Raw genomic sequence first — 27,973 nt, forward strand, 5'->3', positions numbered from 1 at the left:
GGTTCTTACGCTTCTTACTATGTATGCTTAACTAGGTGTGCTACCATCCGGCCCCTCTGTTTAGTTCTTTGGTCCACTTTTTTATTGGGTTATTTTTGCTTCTTTGGTAGATCTTTACCAGTTCTGTATAGGTGTTTGATATCAGTTGTTTGTCTGATTTGTAATGTGTAAATATCTTTTCCCACTTACTGGGTTGCCAGGTTGTCCCTGTATAGTTTTCTTTTGATGTATAGAAGCTCTGGTAATCTCCCAAATATGTCTTTGATGTGAAAGTGCTGCAAAGTTTCACTGACATTATCTTTTATAAATTTTAGTTTCTGGTCTAATATCTAGATCTTCAATGCATTTTGGTTTGACCTTGGTGTATGTTATGCGGTAATCTAATTTCACTTTTCTCCATGTGGCTATCTAATCTTCCCAGCACCATCTGCTGAAGCGAACTTCTTTACCCCACTGAATGGTTTTGGCCCCTTTGTCATATATTAGGTGGTTGTATATGTGTGGGCTCATTTCTGAGCTTTTCAGTTCTGCTCCACTGATCTGAATGAGCACCCAGTTTTAACTCCCAGCAGTGCCACCCAATGCCAGAGCTGAGCAACACTCCAGTAAAGATAAATACATATATAAAAACTCCACAGGACTGGGCTGTCAGGATAGCACACCTGGGTAGTCTGCCTGCTTTGCCATGCACCTGACCCAGGTTCAAGCCAGGATTCTACTGCACTGGAGGAAGCTTTGGTGCTGTGATGCTTTTCTCTCTCTCTCTCCCTCTGTCTCTTTCTGTCTGATACAAGCTGGCTTAGAGTGGTGAATCCCTGGTGAAACACCTTGGGTGATGATAGGCAGGTTAACCTGTGACACATCTCTGGGAGGTTGATGGTCCACCTGGGATCAATAACCACATGAAGTTGTAGCTACTAGGAGACCAGCTGGGTCTGTGTGGTGTAGAGACCTGCAGTAGCAATGGCTTCTGAGGCAGCAGCAAACTTTAGCACAGCTTGCTGCCTGGTATTCCTGGGTGACGTGACATTGCCATCAGCAGGGTTTTCAATGGCAGCAGTGGTTTGAGTGGCCAGTAGAAATTCTTTTGAGATTCATGATAACAGATGCAATCTCACTTCCTTTTGTAGAGGATAGTTCCATTTGCAAATTTAGGCTCCTGATGCAAAGAATTTGAGGAGATTCCCCCTCCTTTGTTTGTAGGACAGCAACTAATTTGTACATTATGAAAATTTCCTTTTAGGTTATAACAGGAACCCAGAACACCTTAATGGGGCCACCTTGAGGTGTCTGGGAAGGCTAGATAGCTCATCCTTGAGAAAGAATAGGGACTAGAAGCTTGGAGAATAAGTGCCCTGGGGAGATGCTTGGACATTTTGCCAGTAAATGAAGGACAAGATAAGGTGTCTATGTATCCTGCCTTCCCCACTTACCGGCTGTGAGGGGCTGGGAAGGTTACTTATCTCTTGTCCCTTCCATTCCCCATAGGTAGGATAGGGATGATGACAAGACCATCTATTTCCTAAGGCTACTAAAAGACCTTTTTACATTATTTTCTAAAATTTATTTTATTCAATAGGACAAAGAGAACTAGAGAGGAAAAAGGGGATAGAGAGACATCTATAGCACAGCTTCACCTCTCATGAAGCTTCCCCTTGCAGGCGGGGATGGGGATTTGAACCTGGATCCTTGCGCCTGGTAACATGTGCACTTAATTAGGTGCATCACCTCTTGACCCCTACTAGGAGACGCTTAAGGAGGCACTTTAAAAATAATTTAATTTTTAATTATGATGGAGAGAGAAATATGGGAGGGGGAGGGAGAGAGAGTGTGTGTGTGTGTGTGTATGTATGTATGTGTGTGTGTGTGTGTGTGTGAGAGAGAGAGAGAGAGAGAGAGAGAGATACCTGCTCCACTGATTGTGAAGCTTCACCTCTGCAAGTGGGACTGGGGACTTGAACCCAAGTCCTTGCACATGGTAACCTGTGTACTTTATTGGTTGTGCTACTACCTGGCTCCTAAGGGGACACTTATAACTCCTCAGTGAATATGACATACTGAGTAAAATCCACGTTAGGCATTAGGAACAGAGGATGGTGCAAAATAAGGCATTACAAAAAGGTTAACACAAATTTCAGTTTTTACAGTTTACTGAAGAGAAAAAGGGGACACTGGTGGATGGTGCCTAGCATACAGTAGGTACCTAATGGATAGTTCTTGAATAAATCAATGGAGAATTTAATTTCCTGGGGAAAACCACCCTTGGAATGAGAATTCTTAAAGTGAGGTAACAAACAGGTTAGCAGGAGGTAAGGTTCAAAGAAACACTGCTTTAAGTGCCAGGTCAGCCAAATATAGAGGAAACTATAAAAATGGAAACCTGGGGATTAGGGGAGATAACATGATGGTTACGCAGAAAGACTTTCATGCCTGAGGCTCCAAAGTCCCAGGTTCAGTACCTGCATCACTAGAAGCCAGAACTGAACAGTGCTCTGGTCTTAGTATTCACCCCACCCCTTTCTCATTAAAATAAAACAAATAAAATATATAAAAATTGTCTTTTAAAAAGACAATTTTTTGTTGCTCATTGCCTTTCATGGAAGAGTGGTTTCCAATGGTGGCTTCTTGGAAAAGACACAGCTAATCTTGACTTAGGGCTTACTGACCCCATAAATTGAGATGTTCTGGCTGGCAATGCAATGTAATTACGGAAGAGACTTTTCTGAAAACTAGTTAAAACAAAGGAAACACCCACTCATCTGTTACTTCTATTGTTCTGCAATCTGAAAAGACTTGTAGGACTCAGTCATAGAGAAATTTTTTAAATAAATTTATTTATTTATTTATTCTCTTTTGCTGCCTTGTTGTTTCATTGTTGTAGTTATTATTGCTGTCGTTGTTGAATAGGACAGAGAGAAATGGAGAGAGGAGGGGAAGACAGAGAGGGGGAGAGAAAGATAAACACCTGCAGGCCTGCTTCACTGCCTGTGAAGCGACTTCCCTGCAGGCGGGGAGCTGGGGGTTCAAACCAGGATCCTTACGCCGGTCCTTGTGCTTTGCGTGGTCACCTGTGCTTAACCCGCTGTGCTACCACCCGACACCCAAAACTTTTTTTTTTTGAAATTGGAAGAGATACCTAGGAAGCACATGACGTTATGACTGGCTCCATAAATAAAACATTATTTGAGCTAATAAAAATTTTCACGGGTCTTGAGGTGTTGAATTGTGATAATTTTGGGTAAGTACAGACTTAAGATTCTCCTTTTCTGAAGTTTCCCTAAGGTACAAGTTGGGAACATCCCAGCCACATGCCTCTGAAACATGTTTCATTTAAAGCAGTTGGGTACCTTTCTTCTAGAATCCATGTTCTAGGAGTGTTTTCACTTACTCTCTTATTTAAGAAAAAAATTGTTTTCAGAGGTACTGATGGAACTCAGTGCCTGCATGATGAATCCACTGCTCCTGGCAGCCACTTTTCCCCCTTTATTTGAAAAGACAGAGAAAAATTGAGAGGGGAGGGAGAGACAGGGAGAGAGATCAGAGAGACTCTTGCAGTACTTGCCTCACCACTCAGAAGACTTTTCTGCTGCAGGTGGGAAGCAGAGGCTAAAACCTGGGTCCTTGCACATGGCAATGTGTGTTTAACCAGGTGGAGGGGCACTGCCTGGACCCCTTAAGTATCAACTTTTTTTTTTCTTTAAATATTTATTTGCTTTTGTTGCCTTTTAAAAAAATTGTTGTAGTTATTATTGTTGTCGTTGTTGGATAGGACAGAGAGAATGGAGAGAGGAGGGGAAGACAGAGATGGGGAGAGAAAAGTAGACACCTACAGACCTGCTTCACTGCTTGTGAAGCGACTCCCCTGCAGGTGGGGAACTGGGGGCTCGAACCGGGATCCTTACACCGATCTTTGCGTTTGCACCACCTGCACTTAACCTGCTGTGCTATTGCCTGACTCCCAAGTATCAACTTTTAATGTAATTCTTTCTTTCTTTCTTTCTTTTTTAAAGATTTTATTTATTCATGGAGAAGATAAATGGAGAGAAAGAACCAGACATGACTCTAGTATATATGCTGCTGGGGGTTGAACTTAGGACCTCATGCTTGAGAGTCCATTGCTTTACACACTGCACCACCTCCCACACCACTCAACTTTTATATTAAATGACATGCATGAACATTTATGAATGCAATCAAACCTCTGAAGTACAGATACCCAAATATTTAGTTTTGAGAGAGAGAGAGAAAGAAAAGAGAAGAGAAGAGAAGAGAAGAGAAGAGAAGAGAAGAGAAGAGAAGAGGAGAGGAGAGAAGAGAATCACTCAGTTCTGGCATCTGGCATGAGTACAGGAGCTAGGATCTCAGGCTTGTAAGTCTTGTGTTCTACTGATGAGCCACCTCTCTAGCTCTATACCTAACTCGTTTTTAACATTTATTTTTTATTGCCTCCAGGGTTATCTTCGGGGTTTGGTGCCTGTAGGAAAAATCCATTGTTCCTTATATCCATTTTTTCCTCGTTTATCTGACAGGAGAGAAATTAAGAGGGAATGGGGAGATAGGGAAGGAGAGAGAAAGGACAGCTGCAGCACTGCATTACAGCTTGTGAAGTTTCTCCCCTGCAGGAGCGGATGGGGCTTGAACCCAGGTCCTTGTACACAGTGAGGTGGATCAACCAGGTGTACTACCACCTGGCCTCCTTATACCAAACTTCTTTTAAAAAAAATATTTATTTATTTATTTATTACCTTTTGTTGCCCTTGTAGTTTTATTGTTGTAGTTATTATTGTTGTCGTCATTGTTGGATAGGACAGAGAGAAATGGAGAGAGGAGGCGAAGACAGAGAGGGGGGAGACAAAAATAGACACCTGCAGACCTGCTTCACCACCTGTGAAGTGACTCTCCTGCTGGTGGGGACAGGGATCCTTCTGCTGGTCCCTGTGCTTTGTGCCATGTGCGCTTAACCCACTATGCTACTATGACTCCCTGATGTCTGCATTAAAAAAAAAAAAGTATGCATCTGCTGCTTTTGTAAGCAGGAAACAAAATAAAACAAACAAACTCCAGAGAGATGAATACAAGCAGACATAGGGAAATTTTGTGGGAAGCTCAGCCTCAGGGATTTAAGGTGATGCAGAAGATGGAGGAAGGGAAGAGACTGTGATTTTTGTGTTTAGAGAAACACAACTGAGTTCCAGTAGAAGGAAGGCATACCTACCCCTGAGAAGCAGCTCACTCTCCTCCCTGCTTCCTAACAAACGATGAGTCTGATACCCAACCAGATGGTGCACTTCCTACTCAGCAAATTCCTACCTTAAGTCTTGGCCATTGTCATCAGATGAAACATCATCAACGTGGATCTGGTCACAATCCTGTGAAAAAATTGGGAGAAAGGTTAGGTGGAACTAAAAACTGTGGAACTTTGTTATTTATTTATTTAGCCTCCAGGGTTATTGCTGGGGCTCAGTGCCGGCACTATGAATCTACTGCTCTTGGCGGCCATATTTCATTTTTATTGTCTAGGACAGAGAGAAACTGAGAGGGGAGGGAGAGAGATAGAGAGACACCTGTAGACTTGGGGACCCAGGGGTTCTTGTGAAGAGATACACCCCATTGCAGGTGGGGAGCTGGGGGCTCCAAACATGGATTCTTTCCCTTCGTACTATGTATGCTTAATCCAGGGCACCACTGCCTGGCCCCCTATGTGTGAAGCTTTGTTAGGGCAGTAATAAGAAATGAGTAACAAGCTTTTCAGCTTAGGCTAGGAGAGTTAGATTTCTATCAATTTGCCAAGTGAAGAGTGACACAATGCCCCCAATAGGAAGCCATTAGTAATACACAGGGATCTGTCAACTGTACCTCCATCATGAAGCACCTTCAGATACTTTAATAGCTTAATGACAAGGCAAACACCATGAGTGTGTTGTGCCAACCCCTGAAAACCCAGGCCCTGGAATCTGACCACCTGGATTTGGATTCTGGATTCTCCATGTCACACTTTTTTTTTTTTTTAAAGAATTTCAATTAATATTTATTTATTCCCTTTTGTTGCCCTTGTTGTTTTAGTGTTGTAGTTGTTATTGTGGTTGTTACTGATGTCGTTGTTGTTGGACAGGACAGACAGAAATGGAGAGTGGAGGGGAAGACAGAGAGGGGAAGAGAAAGATAGACACCCATAGACCTGCTTCACCACCTGTGAAGCAACTCCCCTGCAGGTGGGGAGCTGGGGGCTTGAACCGGGATCCTTACGCTGGTCCTTGCGCTTAACCTGCTGTGCTATTGCCTGACTCCTCATGCCACACTTTTTATCTGTGTGACACTGAGTCAGTGACATAACCACTGTGAGTCTCAAAGGCTTGGTTGCCTAATACTTGACTGACTGCTGAAGAAAAAAATTGTTGTTACCTCTCTGGACTTTGATGGGAGGATAAAAGATGGAAAAATTACTTTTTCAAGATTTTCAACAGATTATTATTGTTATAAATATTTTATGTATTTATTTTTGGATAGAGATAGAAATCGAGAGGGAATGGAGAGAAAGAAGACACCTATAGCACAGCTTCACTGTTTGTGTAGCTTCTCATTAGGCAGGTGGAGACCAGAGGCTTGACCCTGGGTCCTGTGTACTGTAACATGTGTGCTTAACCAGGTGTGCCACAGCCTGGCTCCCCTGAAAAGATTCTTTTTTTCTAGACAAGGAAAAGCTTTGAATTTATCTTTGTGAACAGGCACTTTGCTTAGGGAAGGGGTGGGGTTGGGGGCAGGATTGGGATAAGCACGGAGGCATCTGGGGAGACCTGGCTGTTTTGTGGATGCAAGGCTGGAATGGCCCTTGTATGGGCTTTGGACTGGAAAAGACTGTGCTAGAAGGAAAGGCCTAGTTCCAGTGTCATAGGCACATACTGGTCAGTAGCTCTGTGGCAGTGACAAAGGATGGCGCAGATTCCAGGAACCATGGTCTGGGATAGCACCTGGTCAGTCTGGTTGGTGATGGCCACAGATAAGCCAATCATAGGCAAATGGGAGTTAGAGCAGATGACCAAGAGCCTGGCAGGTGCTAAGTGGTGACCCCAGTTGAAAAACTCTTTGGGGGCTGGTGGTGGTGGACCTGGTTGAGGCACATGTTACAATGCTCAAGGATCTGTGTTCAAGACCCTGGTCCCCACCTGCAGGGGGAAAGCTTCTTCACAAGTGGCGAAGCAGGGCTGTAGGTGTGTCTCTCTGTCTCCCTCTCCTTCTCTCTCCCCCTTCCTCTCAATTTGTGTCTCTATCCAAGAAATAAATAAAACATTAAAAAAGAGAGAAACTCTTGAAAACTGCTAGAACAGAAGTGGGGGAGGCACTGAGTGACTGCTCATAGTCTGTAGATATCTGGTTCACATCCAATTCTTTTCTATGCACTGGCCCATATTTCTTTCTTCCCTTGGATTCTAATGGATGCTGGTGGCCCCAGGTGGGATTTACCTCACTCCCCAGAAGGAACTGCTATTGACTAAGAGCAGGTGAGCACGACGGCACGCTCCCCGTCTCTAGTGAAACTACTGCCACACTAACACAGTAGCAATTAGTCAGTGAGGCTACTTAGTAGTTGTATATACCTAGTAAAAAATAAAATGAAAATTCAGTGTCTTAATCTAATTTCAGGTACTCAACAGCCTTAGGTGAGAAATGCTACCATACTGGATAGCATGTGCACTTCCATCATGACAAAAAAATTTTACTGGATATAGTCTAGAGGGATACAGGAACTAGTCTGACAAATTCTCTTCTATGCTGATAAGTTCATCAGGGAAGAACTTATACAAAATTGACCTGGCAACAGATCTAACTTAGCCTATACTGTGCTCAAATTAAAAAGAAAAAGGCGGAGGGTAGATAGCATAATGGTTATGCAAACAGACTCTCATGCCTGAGGCTCCAAAGTCCCAGGTTCAATCCCCCGCACCACCATAAGCCAGAGCTGAACAGTGCTCTGGTAAAAACAAAAACAAAAACAAAAAAAAAGAAAAAAGGCCATATAATGATGTTATAAAGATAGTATATTAATATATAGTATTTACATAATAAATATAATAATTGAAATAATAGTCAGAAACGCAGGGAGCGCTCACTATCCTTTGCTGTCTGTCCCTGCATCTCTCTTTTTCTCTCCAGATGTTGAGCTACTTTGAGAATGTAAGGCTTACATTCCAATGTCCCAGCAGTCATTAGCCTGGGCATCTGTTTTCAGATTCTACTGAGGCTTCTTTGCTTTACATTGTCTAGTTAGTTGGCCTCTAACTACAGGTTATACTTAGCTGGTCCTGTAGGAATCTGAGTTACAGGTTTCTTCTCCATTCCAATCCATCTTAGAGAAATGGAAAGACCCCAGAGCCAGCAGTCCTAATATGTTAATGAAATCTGCACTTAAAGTCACACTGACTTTACAGACCCAGGCACAGAGAGGGTTAAAATTACTAGCAAATTTCCACTTGCTCCTTTCCCAACCCATCATCTTACCTGGAATAGTCAAACATCCCAGTTCTTCCCTAGAAGGAAGCAGCTAGGAGGGTCAGGGGGACTCAGGCCCCTGGGCAGAATGCCATGTGCTCTCCCTGATGTCAGGAGAGAGGCATGTGGGGAGGGTCTGGTTTTCTCGTTTGCAGGGGGATTGTTGGGGGCGCTAAAGTGTGACAACAGTAGCGATCACATTTCGGACTTAATAAAATACCATGACGCTCAGCTAGACGCTACCTCATACTCTACCAGCTGACTTGGATCGAGTTACCCGCTAAGCCTGCAGTGAGGGAGCGGACCAGGCCTAGGACATGAGGACAGGGCTAAGCTCATGGGGAAGAGGATCCCTGTGCTGCTCAATTCTACTGCATGGGGGCAGGGGTGGGAGAATTGGGGGGGCAGGACTCTGAGAGACAGGATACCCACTTTTCACAGCCTGGGCTACTTCTGGCTTCTCCAAATGGGTCCAAATGTGACTGTCCTGAGGGTCTGAGTGGGTTCAACTACAGATAGAAGAAGGGCCCTTGGGACCTTGACACGGGTGAGTATAATCCTGGCCTCAAGACATTTACACCTCTGACCCAGAGAAACACCTGTAAAGAGTCTTGTTCAAAGGTGCCTACCATCCCAGGAAGAACTGGAAATCACCTCAAGTTCCCTCAATTGGATCATAGCTAAAGGAAATATGATATATCCATTCACTGGAGCCTCACTCAGCATTCAGAACTAAGGGGGATTTTTTTTATTAGCACATAGAAATATTCCAGAGACATACTAAAGTGTGGGAAAAACAAGCAGAGTGAAGATAGGCTCAGTATCATATCATACATATAGTTACAAAACTCCATTAAAAATGAGGATTAGGAGATAGCTTATGCAGTAGGGTACATATCTTACTAGGTTCAAAGTCTCAGTTTTGAGTCCTGGCACCACATGGAAGTAGCATAGCACTGAGGGAAATACCACAGATAGTGGTATAGCACTGTGGTATCCCTCCTCTCCCGCCATCTGAAGTGGAAAGAATGAAAAATCCAGCCCTGGAGCTGACTCACATGTGTGAGGTCCTGACACTTGAGGGAGGCAGGGAATGAGAAGAAGGAAAAAAAGAATAAGAAGAGAGAGAGAGAGAGGGAGGAAAGACTTTCTATGGTGATATACATAAATGAAAAAGCAGGAATCCAGACAAAATCAAGCACCTGGAAGCAGCAGGCCCATCTAGGAAAGTGCTGGGATTGGATTCATGGCCAAAGGAGGCTTTAAACTTATTAAGCCCCTTTCTTGTATAACATATATATGTGTGTGTGTGTGTGTGTGTGTGTGTATGCTATATGGTTTTGTTTTTTTCATTTTTGTGAGAGACAAAGAGTGAGAGAATAAGAACTAGTGCTAGGGGGTCAAACTCAGAATTTCATCCGTGAGAGTCTAATACTTTGTCCGCTGAACTGCCACCTGTGTTGCTCCTCTACATTGGCTTTGAAAAAAAAAGTGGGGAGTCGGGCTGTAGCGCAGCGGGTTAAGCGCAGGTGGCGCAAAGCACAAGGACCGGCATAAGGATCCCGGTTCGAACCCCGGCTCCCCACCTGTAGCGGAGTCGATTCACAGGTGGTGAAGCAGGTCTGCAGGTGTCTATCTTTCTGTCCCCCTCTCTGTCTTCCCCTCCTCTCTCCGTTTCTCTCTGTCCTATCCAACAACGACGACAACAACAATAATAACTACAACAATAAAACAACAAGGGCAACAAAAGGGAATAAATAAATAAAATAAAATATTTAAAAAAATTAAAAAAAAGTAATTGAAAATATTTCATAGGGAAAAGGCAGGATAGAAGTTAATATTTAAGACCTATTACTTGGGAATACAATTGCTGCTTAACTCATGGGGGAGAAAATGAAGTGAGCAGAAATTCAGGAACAAGCTTGTTATGTATGGAATTCATCCTAGCCAGTAACTGCGGAGGTGACCTTCTTGGACATAGGGTCTTTCTGTATGACTAAGTTACAATGAGGTCATTATTAAGGGTTGGTGCCCTTAATAAAAGGGGAAGCCCAGGGACAGAGCCAGATTGCATATGGAAAGAACACCAAGTGACAATGAGAACAGAGATGGATGATGTATCTATGAGTTAAGGAACATCTGAAAACATTGTAAGCCAGAGACAGGGGCAAGGATCAGAATCTCCCTCTCAGTCCTCAGAGGAACCAGCACTGCCAACACCTTGATCTTGGATTTCTAGTCTCAAGAACTATGAGACAGTAAGTCTAAAACATCCAGTCTGTGTACTTGGTTATGGCAGCCTGCAGGAAATGAACACTACGTCCAAGGCTATATAGTGAGCCATCCAAAGACTACTCCATAAGGACACTTACTACAGGACCATTTAGAACTTAAATGGATCAAGAAGGGAGGTCTCAAAGACTAGTGCTGGCTCTTGCCTTTTAGGTATTTCTCATGTCACTGGAAAAGATAAGGCAAATGTACAGGAAGTACTGAACCAAAGATTCCCTTCCTGTACATGATTATCACCTTTATGTGCCCTAAACTAGGCTAGGCCCTGTATGGGGCTTAGAGTTCTCTGTGACTCTCTTCTTTTCCTCTTAGCCCACAACTAAGCCACCTGTAAACGTTGTTGCCTTTTGTTTCAATATAGATTCACTGTCTGATTGTTCTTGCCTTCTCCATGCACCCTCTGTGGTCCAACTCATCAGTCACTTTGCTGGTAATGGAGCAGCCCACCAAGACCTTTGGATAACAGGCCTGCTACCTGCTTGTATTAATAAAGCTTTATTGAAATGCAGTCATATTTGCTTATCTGTGTAGTCTATGGCTGATTTTTTTTTTTTAGCTTTGTGGATTATTTTAATCTTTTTTTTATAATTTATTTCTTTATTGGGGAATTATTGTTTTACATTCAACAGTAAATACAATAGTTTGTATATGCATAACATTCCCCAGATTCCCATTTAACTATGGCTGCTTTTGTGCTACAGTGGGAGACTGGGAGAATGGAGAATATCTGTGATGGATATAATATGACTCACAAAGCTTTAAGTATGTATTATATATAATATATAATGTATTATATATATATCATACACAAGTGTGTGACCCCTGACTATGGAGGTCATCTCCTCTCTCTGTTTCCTCTCTTGTCTCTCCGTCCATCTTTATCACTCTTTCCTCCATTCCTCTTACCCAATTTCCACGCAGAAGCTACAGGGAGCCTATAAAATACAGGGTCAGATCCTGTCCTGCTCAATACCTCACAATGGCTTTTCCTTGAATAAAAGCAAAGGCATCACGATGTCTCTGGCTTCATGTATATGTACTCCATGACCTCCTTCCCTCCTCCTACCCTTGTCCTCTCTGTATAGTTGCCTCCCTGTCTTCCACAATTCCACAATCCCACCACAGGGCTTTGGTACTTTGCTCTTCCTTCTGTTGTGAATGCATCATTTATAAAAAGCCTGAACAGATATCTGTCAATGTTATCTCCCTTCTGTAAAATTCCCCAACTCCATCCCATGTCAGGATAAATGACTTTTATTTCTTTCCCCACTTTGTGAGATCTCTTGGACGAACCTATTCCTGATATAATGGACAATTTTATCTTTTATCTATTAATATGGGACATTCTGAAATAGTGCCCTTTCTTTCTGTTTTCTTTCTGCCCTTCTTTCTGTTTTAGGCTTAGTGAGAGATTGAAAGAGACTATATTCCTGAAACTGCCTTCAACAAGTTGGAGGCTGGGCTTCAACCTGGGTTGTGCATGTGGTGAAGGAGCAGACCATCCAAATGAATTCTTTGCTGGCCCATTATTGCCCATTTTTTGTAAGTTGACTCTGGGGTCTAGGTGCAACTCTGATTTTGTTACTACACTTGGGACAAGATATTCAAACTTTCTAAGCCTAAAAATAAGCTCCCTCATCTGGAACTGAGCTATTAAATATTTGCTACCTCTCTGAAGATTAACTGAATCAAGATAATCAAAGGCCTTGGAAAGAGTCCTCATCCAAAGAAAATGCCACATACAGGTCTGCCATGGTTATTGCAATTCTTTACTATTTTGAACTCTCTATGTCCAAACTCTGTGTCTGGCACTGTATGGTCAAATTGAATTTGAGTTCCATTAAGAGAGGCTAATGGATGGTCAACCCTACTGATAAGCAATTTAGATGCAAAGGAGAGCTGCACCCCTCATTTCAAGTTATATGAATACATCAGGGGGCTATACATAATTACATCTTGGGGAAAAGGGAAGAAGAGAACTGGGGTAGAGATATTCACATTCACAGTTCCTCCACATTCATTTAAGCATTCAAAACCTATCCCTGGGTCTCAGTCCCTGTCCCACTGTGATCTTGGGCAAGTGGATTAATATCTTTTGAGTCTTCACCTGACCATTACTAAAAGATCTGAGTTTAATTTTATTAAACTCTTTCACTTATTATCACAAACACACACGTAAACAGAGAGAGAGAGAGAGACACCAGAGCACTGTTCAGCTCTGGTTTATGGTAGTGCTGGGGACTGAATTTGGGACCTTTGAGCATCAGGCATGAAAGTTTTTTTTTTTTTTTCTTCTTGCCTCCAGAGTTACTGCTGGGGCTTGGTGCCTGTACTATGAATCCACTGCTCCTGGAGGCCATTTTTTCCTCTTTTGTTGCCTTTGTTTATCGTTGTTATTATTAGTATTGTTGTTGTTGGATAGGATAGAGAGGAATCGAGAGGGGAGGGGAAGACAGAGAGGGGGAGACAAACATAGACACCTGCAGACCTGCTTCACCAATTGCAGATTGCGAAGCGACCCCCTTGCAGGTTAGGGAGCTGGAGGCTCAAACCGGGATCCTTGGGCTTTGCGCCATATGCGCTTAACCTGCTGTGCTACCACTTGGCCCCTAGCATGAAAGTTTTTTACATAAACATTTTGTGATTCCCTAGCATTGGGACTCTTATTTAAAATCTGCCTGATTTTTTACTGGGAAGTGCATCCTGGACTACCACTTCAATTTCTCAGGGCTTTTGGTTTTTTTAGCTAATTCATTAACTTCTCCTTATTTTGGTGATTAATACCTTCCTGAAGAGTGTCAACTTCACCTAGTTTTTAAGTTCAGTGGTATACCATTGCACATGGTATAATTAAAAAAAAAAAAAACTCAGTCTGGGAAATAGTACAGTGGCAGCACACAGGAGTTGTGTGTGAGGTGCCCTAGGTTCAAACCTCATCAATAGCCAGAGCTGAGCAGTGCTCTGATCAAAAAATAAAAAAATAAATCTTTCCTGTATCAGTAACAATATTCACCCTTTTATTCTGTATGCCATTAGTTGATCTCTCTCTCTCGTTCATTTGACTAAAATCTATCTACCTTAATGGTCATCTCAATGATCAGTTCTTCTGCTAAATTTAATTTCACGCTATACATATCTATTGGGATCATTCTCCTGCAACCCAAAGGTCTTGATATCAAGAATTTTCATTGTTGTTTGCTAAAGAGTGGGCTTGTCAAAATCTGTGCTGATTAGGTTGTTGACAGCTGGGGTCTCCCCCTCCTGCCCCGATGGTCCAATACCATTACTTTCTGTCCTTGACTGCCTGAAGACATAGATGCAGAAAGGAAATTGCTGACAAATTTGCTTTAGAAAAACTATTCTGGGGGGGGGGATAGATAGCTTAATGGTTATGCAAAGAGACTCTCATGTTTGAGACTCCAAAAATCTCACGTTCAGTTCCCGTAGGACCATAAGCCAGAGCTGAACAGTGCTCTGGTAAAAAGAGAAACAGAGCAAAGCAAAGCAAAGTAAAACAAAAAAAACAGTTATTCTCATCAAAATTCAGATGGACTCCCTGGCTATTCCTCCTTCTTTGAGGCAGGTATATTTTGAAAATTAGATTGCTTAATGATGTTTTTAGACTTACCAGAGAGGGTCTACTCCCTGGGGTGAGGGGTGAAAGGGGTAGGGATATATCTAGCTATCTTTCTTGCATTGTCTCAATGTTTAATTTATCTGGGCAGCACTAAAGAGGTTGTGGTCCGCATAGTATTAATGGCCAGTTGGGCAGGACGCCTTGGAGAGCATCGCGGCGCTGACATGGTGAAATATTATTCTCCCAGATAGCTCCTGCAGAGTCGTAAATCAGGTGTTTAGCATTCAGGCCAGCATATCAGGCAAGCAGCCTTGGTCTGTTCAGATTCCAGCCACTTCTGCATCCCTCCTGCAAGGCCTTTGCAAACTCTGACAGGATCTTGAAAGGCCCCCCCTTGCCTGCCTGGCCATTCCTGAATGGGATGCAGGAGAGTTGCTGCCAAAAACCTTTACATTAATCTAGTTTATTATGAAAGACTGACTTCTGTCCATTCTGATGCTTTGTGTTCCTTCTATGTGTAGTTCATCTTGAAACGATACCACTGGAGAGGCAGAAATATCCCAGTTTGGGATCAAATCTCCACACTGCACATAGAAGGAGGAACACAAAGCTTGAGGGAGTGACCTCTCTGGGCCTCAGCTTTCTCATTGTAAAAGAGGGACAAAAAGGAGGAGGGGGGAGAGGGGAGAGGAATGAAGAAGACGAGGAAGAAACGGAGGAGGAGAGGGGAGAGAAGGAGGAGGAGGAAGACTTGGGACCAAGTAGGTAGATCAGCAGTAGAGTGCCTACCTGCAAGCATGAAGCCCTGGGTTCAATTCCTGGCAATGCATGAGAGCAACAACTGATAAAATGAGTCAGAACTCCATGGATGCTGGAGCAGTACTTTGTAATTTTTTTTCCCAATGCAGTACTGGGGAGTGAACTCAGAACAATACCTGTGAATAGCCTCCCTGGCACCAGTTTCATATATATAATTGGTAGTGGGTAGTGAGAAGTAGACTTACTGGGTTCTTCTAACATGAAGACTTTCAATTTCATCTTCTATATTCTTACCTTTAGGTTCCTGATGATTAAACACTTTGTTCTGCTTTATATCTTAATGCTTTTCAGCCACCAAGTTGCAGATGCTACCATGACACCAACCTGACTTCCCTGGGCAGACAACCTCACCAATGTGTCCTGGAACCCCACCTCCCCAGAGCCCTACCCCACTAGGGAAAGACAGAAATAGGCTGGGGGTATGAATCAACCTGTCAACACTCATATTCAGTGGAGAAGCAATTACAGAAGCCAGACTTTCCACTTTCTGCACTCCATAAAGATCTTTGTTCCATACTTCCAGAAGGATAAAGAATAGGGAAGTTTTCAGTGGAGGGGATGGGATGTGGAACTCTGGTGGTGGTTAACTGTATGGAATTGTATCCCCTCTTACTTAGCCCACAATCTTGCTGATCATTATTAAATCACTAATAAAAAAATAAAGAAAGAAAGAGATGAAATACCAAGATGAAATACTGCTTGACCTCCATGGAGCTCCCCTGGTATTATCTATGGTGTACCCATATGATGCCATGGCTTGAACTGGAGCCTTGTACATAGCAAGGTACATGCTCTACCAGGTGAAGTATCTCCCAGTCCTATCTGTTTTTTTTTTTTTTTGCCTCCAGGGTTATTGCTGGGGCTCAGTGCCTGCACTACAAATCCACTGCTCCTGAAGGCTATTTTTCCCATTTTGTTGCCCTTGTTGTTGTGCTTGTAGTAGTTGTTATTGTTGTCATAGCTGTTGTTGTTTTTGGATAGGACAGAGACAAATGCAGAGAGGAGAGGAAGAGAGAGAGGAGGAGAGAAAGACACCTGCAGACCTGCTTCACCGCTTGTGAAGCGACATACCTGCAGGTGGGGAGCTGGGGGCTTGAACCAGGCCCTTGTGCTTTGCACCATACCTTTATATTTTTAAAATAAAATAATAAAGCAATTGGGTTGGAAAAATGACTCTGTGGTAGAGCACATTCATGAAATCCTGAGCGCTGGTAGTACATTAATTTTTTTCTAAACAAACAAACAAACAAACAGACAAAAATAAAACAACAAAAACAAACTCTCCTGTAGGGGTGTTAAGAGATTACAGTGAGAAATGTACTTGCATGCCTGGAACAAAGAAAGCACTCACGTGCACTTAACCCACTGTGCTACCGCCCCACTCTCTGTACTGTCCTTTTTTCTTTTTTTAAAATGTATTTATTTATTTTCCCTTTTGTTGTCCTTGTTGTTTTTTTATTGTTGTTGTAGTTATTATTGTTGTTGTTGTCGATGCCATCGTTGTTGGATAGGACAGAGAGAAATGGAGAGAGGAGGGGAAGACAGAGAGAGAGGGGGAGAGAAAGATAGACACCTGCAGACCTGCTTCACCGCCTGTGAAACGACTCCCCTGCAGGTGGGAAGCCAGGGGCTCAAACCCGGATCCTTATGCCAGTCCTTGCGCTTCATGCCATGTGCACTTAACCTGCTGTGCTACCACCAGACTTCCTTGTACTGTCCTTTTTAAAAGGCTCTACAAACCTACATCTACTAACCTGTTTTTCAGTTAGCCTTTACTCCCTTGCCAACAGACAAGTAACTGTGGACCCATGGAATTCCTGAGTAGGGACTGGACCCTCTGTCCACCAGGAGTGACACATCAGAGAGTAAGAGTTGAGAACAAAATGCAATAAGTAACATTGAGATTGATAAAATAGTATATGAGAATTAGGTGCTATGGGTACATTGGCAGCTTTCTCTTAATAGTGTCACTAGCCGCTGCTCCCCTCCCCACCTATCAGTCTTAGAACATTTAGAGTCTTATATCAAAAACAGTAGACTGCATTCCCAGGCACACATGATGGCATGAACACGTGACTAAACTCTAGCCAATGAAACATGGACAGAAGTGACAACTCTAACCTCTGGGTGGCGCCCTTGAATGTGAATGTTGGAGAGGCAGAGTTGGACCAAGTAGTTAAAGGCAAGAGAGAAGGCTGAGTTTGGGAGCAAGGAAGAGCTGTCTTGTTTGCTTTAGGTTATTCACATTCTGATTCCCTCGTGAGAGAAACAAACTTGTATTTTGCTTAAGCCAACATTTGGGGCGGGGGAGAGATAGGATCATAATTAATATCGAGCAGAGAAGAAATCAACTTCTGTAGAGTCCCCTTTTATTACACTTGTGGGAAGACTGGGGCCAGAGGTAGAGTTGGGGGGATGCTGCAGATATTCAGACTAGGTAGAAGATGCCAAGTAGCACAAACTAAATTCTTCTTTTTTAAGTATTTCTTTATTTTTATTTATTCCCTTTTGTTGCCCTTGTTGTTTTAGTGTTGTAGTTGTTGTTGTTATTGATGTCCTCCTTGTTGGATAGGACAGAGAGAAATGGAGAGAGGAGGGGAAGACAGAGAGGAGGAGAGAAAGACAGACACATGCAGACCTGCTTCACCACCTGTGAAGCAACTCCCCTGCAGGTGGGGAGCCGGGGGCTCGAACTGGGGTCCTTATGCTTAACCCGCTGCACTACCACTGCCCGGCCCCCATCTTTTGTTCTTTTAACATATCCCAAGAAGGGAGCGGAGACTGGAGAATGGTGGGCAGAAAGTACACAAACGCAGTTGTAGTTAACATGCCTGTCCTTTTCATTGAGAACTGGGACTGCTGAGTCTTTTAGTCACCAGATTTCATGCAAGTTGTGAAACCTTAGCGTCAGCCTCACCTGCCCTCTCCACTTCGGAGCTCCTATCTTCTGCCTCTCTATACGTTTATAAATTTTGCCTTTGTTTAGATTTTTTTTTTTTCATGCTCAAACTGTTGCTGAAGTTTGAAAACACTCTTAATCACTGTACTAATAAAATGTCAGCACAATTCTATGTTTTAATTTTATTTCTAATCAATGTTGTAGTATCTTAAAACAAATATTTATTCACTGCTTAGTTGATGGTGCTGTGGGGGATTGACTGTGGGGCCTCTGATGCCTCAGACATGAAAGTCTTTTTTAAAAAAAATATTTATTTATGGGAGTCGGGCGGTAGTGCAGCAGGTTAAGCACATGTGGTGCAAAGTGCAAGGACCAGCATAAAGATCCCGGTTTGAGCCCCGGGCTCCCCACCTGCAGGGGAGTCTCTTCACAGGTGGTGAAGCAGGTCTGCAGGTGTCTTATCTTTCTCTCCCCCTCTCTGTCTTCCCTTCCTGTCTCCATTTCTTTCTGTCCTAACAACGACATCAATAACAATAATAATGACTACAAAAACAATAAAACGACAACAAGGGCAACAACAGGGAAAATAAATAAATAAAATTAAAAAAAATTTATTTTTTAATAAATTAAAAAAACTTATTTCCTTTTGTTATCCTTGTTTTTTTATTGTAGTTATTATTCTTGTTGCTGATGCCATCATGTTAGATAGGACAGAGAGAAATGGAGAGAGGAAGGGGAGAGAAAGACAGACACCTGCAGACCTACTTCACTGCCTGTGAAGTGACTCCCCTGCGGGTGGGGAGCTGGGGGCTCAAACTGGGATCCTTATGCCGGTCCTTGCGCTTTGCGCCATATGCGCTTAACCCGTTGTGCTACTGCCCGATTCCCATGAAAGCCTTTTTATATAACCATTATGCTGTCTCCTCAGCCTGTGTGCCATCACTGGCCACTTCCATCAGGAATGTCATCATAAGCCCTCTTGTGGGATACTCCAGAAACTTGCCCTCACTATAAAGTAGCAATGGTAGAGAATACCATACTCTCCAAAGTGAGGCTGTATTATACTATTCTGCTACTGAAGGAACACTGGTCCTCAAATGCATGTCCAGCTGTGACCATGGACTGTGAACACAGACTGATAGTGACTCAGAGGTTACACAGGCTCCTGTGCTAAATATGAATATATATGGGCCCTGGGTCAGGTTGATGGGGTAAACAACTAATTTTTTTTTTTTTGCCTCTAGGGTTCTTGCTGGGGCTTGGTACCAGCAATACCAATCCACTGTTCCTGGAGACCATTTTTTTCCTTTTTGTTGCCCTTGTTGTTTATCGTTGTTGTTATTGCTATCATTGTTGTTGGACAGGACAGAGAGAAATGGAGAGAGGAGGGGAAGACAGTGAAGGGGAGAAAAAGATTGACACCTGCAGACCTGCTTCACTGTTTGTGAGGCAACCCCACTGCAGGTGGGGAGTCAGGGGCTCGAACTGGGATCCCTATGCTGGTCCTTGTGCTTCACGCCATGTGCGCTTAACCCACTGCGCTACTGCCTGGCCCCCAACAATTAATTTTATTCATATATTTTCTTCAAGTTTGGGAGCTATCCTCTGCACTAATCCAACTTTCTAGCCCTATTCTCAAGTCTGACATCATTTTTCCCAGACAATATTTTTAGCTCCATGTTAGCTATAAATTCAGGCAAAAACTACTGAAGTCATGGGCCCCTCGGAACATACCTAAGATAGACTTCCTAGATTCTTTCTACCTTGAGAACCCTATTATCATCTGCTCTATTCCTACATTCTGGTTTCTGTTCATTCATCCTTTTGCCCTGCCTTATATTTAACCACTTTTCAGCCACCAAGTTGCAGATGCTATCATGACTCCATCCTGACTTCCCTGGGTAAATGACCTTAACACTGTTTCCCTGAACCTCACCTCTCCAGAGCCCTACCCCACTAGGGAAAGATAGCAACAGACAAGGGGTATCGATTGACCTGCCAAAGCCTGTGCCCAGAGGAGAAGCAACTACAGTCTCCAGAACTCCCACCTTCTGCAACCCCCAAAATAATTTTGGTCCATATTCTCAGCAAGGGAAGATCAACACAGGGCTCTGAACTCCAACTCCATCAAGACCCAGAGAGAGAAGAGGGTAAAAGGAAGGACATTTAGAAGTAGTAATTGCTGTAAGTGTGACTTAAAAAGAAAAAGAAGACAGGATCATTGGAAAAAAAAGAGCAAATATATAAAAAATACAGTTATAGAAACAGTAGTCAATCTCTATCTGCAACCTTGGAAGATAGACTACTGTAGTTTCCAATGGAGGGAATGGGATCCAGAACTCTGCTGGTGGGAACGGTGCAGAATTATACCCATTATCTTATAATTTTGTAAATCAATATTAAGTCACTAATAAAATTAAAAAATGGTATCTGTGTGTGTAAAGACACAAACTCTGCAGTATTACAAACTGAGATCTGACTTAACATTTACAGATACTGTGAACTTGGGATTGTGCACATGAAGCATTGTTGGGACTATATGTAAGCCTGATAGAGCTTAGGGAGAACCACCCCGTCCTTGGATGGAGGTCTGAGAAGATAACCTCTTGGTAAGTCTCTCTCAACCGAGGCAAGCAAAAGGGGGAAACTCAGACTTAATTCTTTCCTTCTTGACTCTCAGGCCCACAGAAACCCCAATACTTCCCTCCATTAACTGCAGGCCACATGGCCGCAGATTCACTTATTCAAAGTCACCTTCTGATCACAGAAGAACACTCCTTATCACACACTTCATCACACACCTCAGACCCCAGACAAGAGAAATACCAAACTATATGGCTTTTTGATATCCATCTTCTCTCTGTCTCACCCTTCTGGTTTAACCCCTATGTTTCTCTCAAATACCTTTGGATAATTAAGTTGCTTGCTTCATGGAGAATAAATGTCTTGTATCTCATCAATTCCTGTCATACCTTGCCCCCTACCATAGGGGCAAGCTGACCTTTAAGAAACCTGTAATTTCTGACATATTTCAATAATAATTCCCTTTGTTTGGTTTTCTATTTAACTCATGTCCACCTTGCTAATAAATGAGTTCTGAGCATGCTGAAGAGCTCCCCAGTGTCTTTACTCTAGAAAGAACCAGTCCGTTACCTTTCCCCTGGAGATCACCCCGCCAGAGACCCTACAAAGCACTGTGCACAATTCTTGGTACTTAATGGGTAATTATTATATTAATGCATACAAATAGTAGTAATAAAATAATACTGTTTAGAGCTATCACTTATACAGTACTTATGTTCTAGGTGCTTCATAGTCATTAATTCACTTACTTCTCATAGTAAATTTATGAGGTAGGCATTATCACTACACTTACATTATTTATTTATTTTCCCCTTATTTATTTTAATTTTTTATTATCTTTATTTATTGGCTAGAGACATCTATAAATGGAGAGGGAAGGGGGAGGTAGAGAGGGAGAGAAACAGAGAGACACATGCAGCACTGCTTCACCATTCACAAAACTTTCCTCCTGCAGGTGAGGATGGGGGCTTAAACCAGGGTCCTTGTGCACTGTAATATGTGCACTCAATCAGGTGTACCACCATCTGGCCCCTATACCTACTTTATAAACAAGGGAACGGAAGCACAGAGAGGTTAAGTAATTTAGCTCAGGTCACACAGCTTTTAAATGCAGAACTGGGATCTGAACCCAGGTCATCTAGTCCCAGAGCCCTTGCTCTTAACCATGACCTTACAATGGGAATTAACAATGGGAATTAGCAGTTCATTCCTTGGCTTTTTTTTTTTTTTTTTTTTTTTTGGTGTTATCAGACTCACTTCAATTATCTCCAGAATGCAAACTATGTGCCAGGCATTTGGACAGGTACTTAGGAGACCTGCTCCTGCTTCCTATAAAGCCACAGTACTGTGCTAGCAAATTTCTTTCTTCATTTGTCCACAGGGAAGGACCAGTGGGTCCACTAGCTTTTAGCATCCAAAGAATGCTTCCTAATGCTTGTACCACTAGCAAATGCCTAGTGATTCCCATCTCTGGTTCTCTAGGGACACAGGACAGACTGACAGAAATTTTGCAGGTCTAGTTACAGAGGGTACAACACAGCAGCCACCACTGACTGTTTACTTTCATAGTAGAGGACCTGGGTACTAGGGGAAGGGCTTTATATACTTTGTCTCTGATATGCATAATCTACAAGACATTTTTAAAATCTAAAAATACATTTACAATTATAATGCATTCTATTACATCAATATTATTACAGTAATAGTAGGGAATGTCTGTCAGATGATGAAGATATCATTTCAGACCTTCTAGGGTGCTTACTGATATTCAAAGACAGATGCACAATGGCACCCAGGTGAAGAGTGTGGGTCCTCTTCACTTGGCTTCTATAGTCTCAGCAGGACACAGGGGCACTTGGGCTTTGGTGGAGATGTCTGTTTATTGGGTCTGCACCAGGTGCCAGGTTCTGTGTTGGTTACTTTCATCTACCTCCCACCAACATTATCACCTGGGAACTTTCTCTCTACCCATTTAACAGCTAGGGAAACTGAAGTGAAAAGTAAGAGAACAACCTGCCTGGCTACAAAGTCAGGAGATGTTGGAGCTGGGACTCAAAGGCTGATGAGAAGGCATTTGCCCTACACTCAGGACACACTTCTTGAATAGCCTGAGATTTGGCTGAATGTGCCATTGTCTTTCAGAAGTCCTACAGTGCGATGGTTAAGTGCACATGTTACAAAGTGCAAAGACCTGGCCTGAGCCCCCCCGGTCTCCACCTGCAGGGGGAAAGTTTTGCAGCTGGTGAAGCAGTGCTGCAAGTGTCTCTCTGTCTTTTGCCTTCTCTATCTCCCCCTTCTGACATGACTTCTGGCTGTCTCTAGCCAATAAATAAAGATAATAAAAACAAAGTTAAAAAAAAGAGAGAAGTCCTTAGGCTGGATGGCTTTTTTTCTCCATGAGTACATTCATCTGGGAATCATTGCTCTAGTGTAGGTACTTGCTTTGACCCTTCCTGAGCCTTCCAGTTCTCTACCCAGCAGCCAGAAGGAGCAAGAGGGAATCAGATGTCAGAGGACTGCAGAAACTGTCCAATAGCTGAGATGTACCCCCACCCAGACACACACACACACACACACACACACACACACACACACACACACACACACACACTCTCTTTCTCTCTCTCTCTCTCTCTCTCTCTCTCTCTCTCTCTCATTGTCCACCATAGTTTTTCTTGCTTTTTATGCTCCAGTTGTATTGACCTCCTGGCCTTGGAACCTGCTGGCTTTGACCATGCCACAGGGTTTTGGCACTGCTTTTGTATCTGTCTGGAACATTCTTTTCCCAGACACCCACAAGACCTATGTCTCACCTCCTCTACGTCTTTGCTCAAATATCAGAGAAACCTCACATGGTTATACCATGAAAAACAGCAGCCTCAGTGCCGTCTCCTCTCTGCCTCTGACATTATATATTCAGCTGTTTATAGTCTGTTTCCAAGTTGGAAGGCCCATGTCTTTAGGGTGGGGGATCCTGCAGGGCTTTGCTTGCCACCAGACTCATAGCACTGAGAGGAGTTTGCAGTTCGCTGCTGCGTCTAAGAGGGAGTTTCCTTGTTTCCAAGGAGCACTACTGGTTCTGAGCAGAATCTGATTTTGCTCAGACCCAGCCACACGCCTGGGAGCCAGCTTGGCCTCGGGCAGAGCTTCTGCAGGTCGTGTGCCTGTCCCCAGCCCCACACGGCCTTCCTGGAGAGCTACAGGAGGCTGCTCTTTACATTCCACAGGGGCTCCCAGCACCAGTAAGCAATATGTTTCCATTTGTGCAAAAGTTTGAACTTCTACACTGTACAACATGGTTTCAATTCTGCTGAGCTGCCCTGGGGGCTTCTGGCATTGAGGACATCTTTGAAAAAATAATTTAGAGAATCAAAACAAACTGGCTTCTCTGAGTCGCTCTGGCTGGTAATTAAGGCCTTTCTCAAAGAGGTGTGATTTTGTCTTTCAGGCCTGCAGGAGACAGATGAGAAGCAAGGTTCTAAAGACACCATTTTGAAGCACACATCAATGTGTGAAATACTTGGCTATGAGCCTCAGGTTCAACCAAGACTAGCAAAAAGCCCACTATGTGCCTGGTGTCTTGACAGAGTAGGAGCTTCAAGATTGTGTATCTGCCTATCAACTCGGTATCTTCACTGGGGTGTTATAGATATCTTAAGCCCCATGTGCTCACCACAAAGTGCTGAATTTCCCCCTTCATTTCCAATTTTTTTTTTCTTAATTTTTTTTGAGCTGTGGCTTACATGTGCATTTCACTGTTCCAGGCTGCTTTGTTGATTTAAATAGAAATTTTGAGAGATCTCTGCCAGAACTTCCTCTGTCGCTATAGCTTTTCCCATGTGGTGCCAGGGTTCTGACAAGGGTCTTCAGTGTGTCAAGGTACACACGCTACCTGGTGAGCTGTTTCTCTAGTCCAGCCCGTGTTCTGCTCACTTCAGAGTATGACCAAGCCCATATTTCACATGTGACTCCTCTCTTACTCTCATCCCCAACACCCAATATTTCGGCAAAAATAGACACCTGCAGATCTCGGGTCAAAGTGAGCATCTTCTATTTATTTGGAATTAAATCACTTTTTTTTTTTTTTACTGCTCAGACTATGCACTTATCTCATTTTATTTTATTTTATTTTTTCACCTCCAGGGTTGTCACTGGGGCTTGATGTCAGCATTATAAACCCACCACTCCCAGTGGCCACTTTTTCCTTTTAAAAGTTTTTCCATTTTATTTGCTAGGACAAAGAGAAATTGAGAGAGAAGGGAGAGATGGAGAGAGAACAAGAAAAGATAGACATCTGCAGACCTGTTTCACTGCAGGTGGGGAGCGGGAGCTCAAACTCTGGTCTGTGTGGGCCTTGAACATAGTACTGTGTGCACCACTTCCCAGCTACCTGTGCTGATCTTTTCACTGGTTTCCCTACTTCCCCCTTTCCCCTCCTATTTCTCATCTTCATCCAGCAGCCATCGGTTTATTTCTTTCTCCCTTTCTCTCTCTTTTTCTTCCTTCCTTCCTTCCTTCATCCCTTCCTCCTTTCTTTCTTCCTTTCTTTCTTTCTTTCTTTCTTTCTTTCTTTCTTTCTTTCTTTCTTTCTTTCTTTCTTTCTTTCTTTTTTCCCAGAGCACAGCTCAGATCTGGCTTATGGTGGTACTGGGGACTGAACCTGGGGCCTTTGCTGCCTCAGGCATGAAGGTCTTTTTGCATAACTGTTATGCTATTTATGTAGCTCTGTCATTATTTTATAAAATCTATTCATTTATTTAGGATAGAGAAAGAGAGAAGTTGAGCGGGAAGAGACAGGGAGGGAGGGAGAGATAGAGAAATATATATATATATATATATATATATATATATATATATAGAGAGAGAGAGAGAGAGAGAGAGAGAGAGAGAGAGAGAGATACCTGTAGCACTGCTTCACCACTTGTGAAGTTAACCCTTTGTAGGTGGGAAAAGGGGATTTGAGCCTGGGTCCTTGAGTATGATGACCTGGCACTCAACTAGATGCGCTACCACTGCCTCCTATAGTGATAGTTATAAAAGAAAATGAGGTCATGTGATTTTTTTCTGGTAAATGCTCCCTGACCCTATGACTGTGTATATCTGGTGGACTAACTTCTGCTTATGACTGTGTCTGTCCATGCCTTCTGCACCAGACTTGAACATTTCAATCTTCCCTGTGATTTCATTCACTCATCTTGGTCACTGTGGTTTCTCTTCAGATTCTACATACATGTTCTCACCTTGGGCCCTTTATACTTGCTGAGCCTACCTCTTCAGGTCCCAACATGGCCAGCTGCCATCATTATTCAGGTCTTGGCTCAAGTGTTTAGTCCCTCTGCCTCTTCCAAGCCACTCCACCCCCGAGAAGTGAGAGGTCATTGTAAAAGGAAGCTACACATTGCTTTTGACCAAAGATAGTCCTGGGTCTTGATGCACTCAGTATTCTCAACTAACTCAAGGCTTATTTAAGTTTTCAACTTCGATCTTTACTTTGAAACAGATCTTGGGCAGAGAACATCAATTCTACCTATAGATGGAAGGAATGTGGTCCAAATGTTTTTTTTTTTTTTATACTGGAAAGAACACAGGATACACAATTCTCCTGATCTCAATGTTGAAAAATTGTACCCAGGGGCTGTACCAGTGGTGCGCTTGGTTCAGCACATATATAAGGACCAGGGTTCAAGCCCCTGGTCCCCACCCATGGGACCATGGAAGCTTTGAAAGTGGTGAATCAGTGCTGCTAGTATCTCTCTCTCTCTCTCTCTCTCTCTACTTCCCCCTTCTCTCTCAATTTATGTCTCTCTATCCAATAAACAAAATAAATAAGTAAAACACATAAAAAAGAAAGACTTGTATCCTTTTGGATAATTCCTTTTAGTACAGATAGGGCATATCTGGGAAATATTTGTATTTCAAGGGCTTCCTATTTCCACTTTATCATTTAGTCCTTAGCAACCTGGGAGATGGCACAGTAGTCAGCATGTTGATTTTAAAAGCATGGAGGTATTGCACCAAAGTAAAGGACTCTGGGGTGGGGGGAGAGGGTTCAAGTCCTGGAGCTTGATGTCAGAGGACCTAGAGGGGGTTGAATTGTTATGTGGAAAACTGAGAAATGTTATACATGTATAAACTACTGCATTTCATTATTTGTTACAGTATTTTATTGTTGACTATAAACCATTTATCCCCCCAATTAAAAAAAAAAAGCAAGGAGTACCACTAGGCTGGAAGTGGGAGTGCTTTGCAGACACTTCTTATGGGGAGATGAGAATTATATCCATGTGTCAACAATTGTACTGTAAGCCATTAACCCCTGCTCCCAATAAAATGATAAAAGAAAAATAAACACGGAGTCCCAGAGTTTAATCCCTGGCATCTCATGAGCCAGAATGACACTTTGGTTCTCCCCCCACCCCCTCCCTTGTCACAACCTTTTCATGGTAATAAATAGAGTGTGATTTCTAGAGAGTTTCCAGATTGGGGTAAAATGTCCCTACTAGGATGAATGGAGTTGTTTTTCACACATAGCTCTGTATTAGGTTGCTTTTATTTTTCAATCTGTTAAACTGTAATGTGAATATACTAAGAATCCCCACATTCATCCTCTTGTCAGTTAAAAACAAACAAACAAACAAAACAAAACAAACCCCCCTTTTTTATTTTGGGACAAAAAACTGCCCTTTCATGAGAGGTAGGTGATGCATTGTATTTCCTTCCTTACTTTGACTGTCAGGAAGCTCAGAGATGAACTCTGAACTTAACTGTAGCAATTTGCTTGGGTCAGATAGTTTGTGTGCAGTGTCTTATTCTCACCCAAGACATAGATTTTCATTTATTTGTCTTTGCTTTAATAGTTCTACTTTAAGTATGTTTTCCACTTGCATCCTTCTCAAATCTTTCTGACATAAGCTGGTTATAATGATAGTATAAAATATGAAGTAAATTTCTTTCTCTCTCTCTCCTTCTTTCTTGCCTCCAGGGTTATTGCTGGGGCTCAGCGCCTGCACTACAAATCCACTGCTCCTGGAGGTCATTTTTGTTGTTATTATTGGATAGGACAGAGAGAAATGGAGAGAGGAGGGGAAGACAGGGAGGAGGAGAGAGAGACAGACACCTGCAGACCTGCTTCACTGCTTGTGAAAAGGTGGGGAGCTAGGGGATCGAACCAGGATACCTACGCTGGTCCTTGTGCTTTGCACCATGTAGACTTAACCCACTACTACGTGTAAATTGATTTCTGACACAGCTCTCCCCTTTTTCCTATCTCCCTTGCTGCCTGCTTAGGGACACAGGAGGAGCTATTTTAAGTAAGT

General features: G+C 42.9%; 1 protein-coding gene across 3 annotated transcripts in view; it reads right to left on the bottom strand.

Moving 5' to 3' along the window:
• Positions 1 to 27,973, bottom strand: part of EYA2 (EYA transcriptional coactivator and phosphatase 2) — a 326,053-nt gene that overhangs the window by 29,963 nt on the left and 268,117 nt on the right. For all 3 annotated transcript variants that reach the window (XM_007526717.3, XM_060185905.1, XM_060185898.1), the window contains one exon: positions 5,311 to 5,369. In XM_007526717.3, the coding sequence (XP_007526779.1) occupies positions 5,311 to 5,369 (59 nt within the window). The remainder of the gene's footprint in view (positions 1 to 5,310; positions 5,370 to 27,973) is intronic.

Source organism: Erinaceus europaeus, chromosome 1 (genome assembly GCF_950295315.1).
Source record: "Erinaceus europaeus chromosome 1, mEriEur2.1, whole genome shotgun sequence".
In the NCBI taxonomy this organism is placed as follows: Eukaryota; Metazoa; Chordata; class Mammalia; order Eulipotyphla; family Erinaceidae; genus Erinaceus; species Erinaceus europaeus.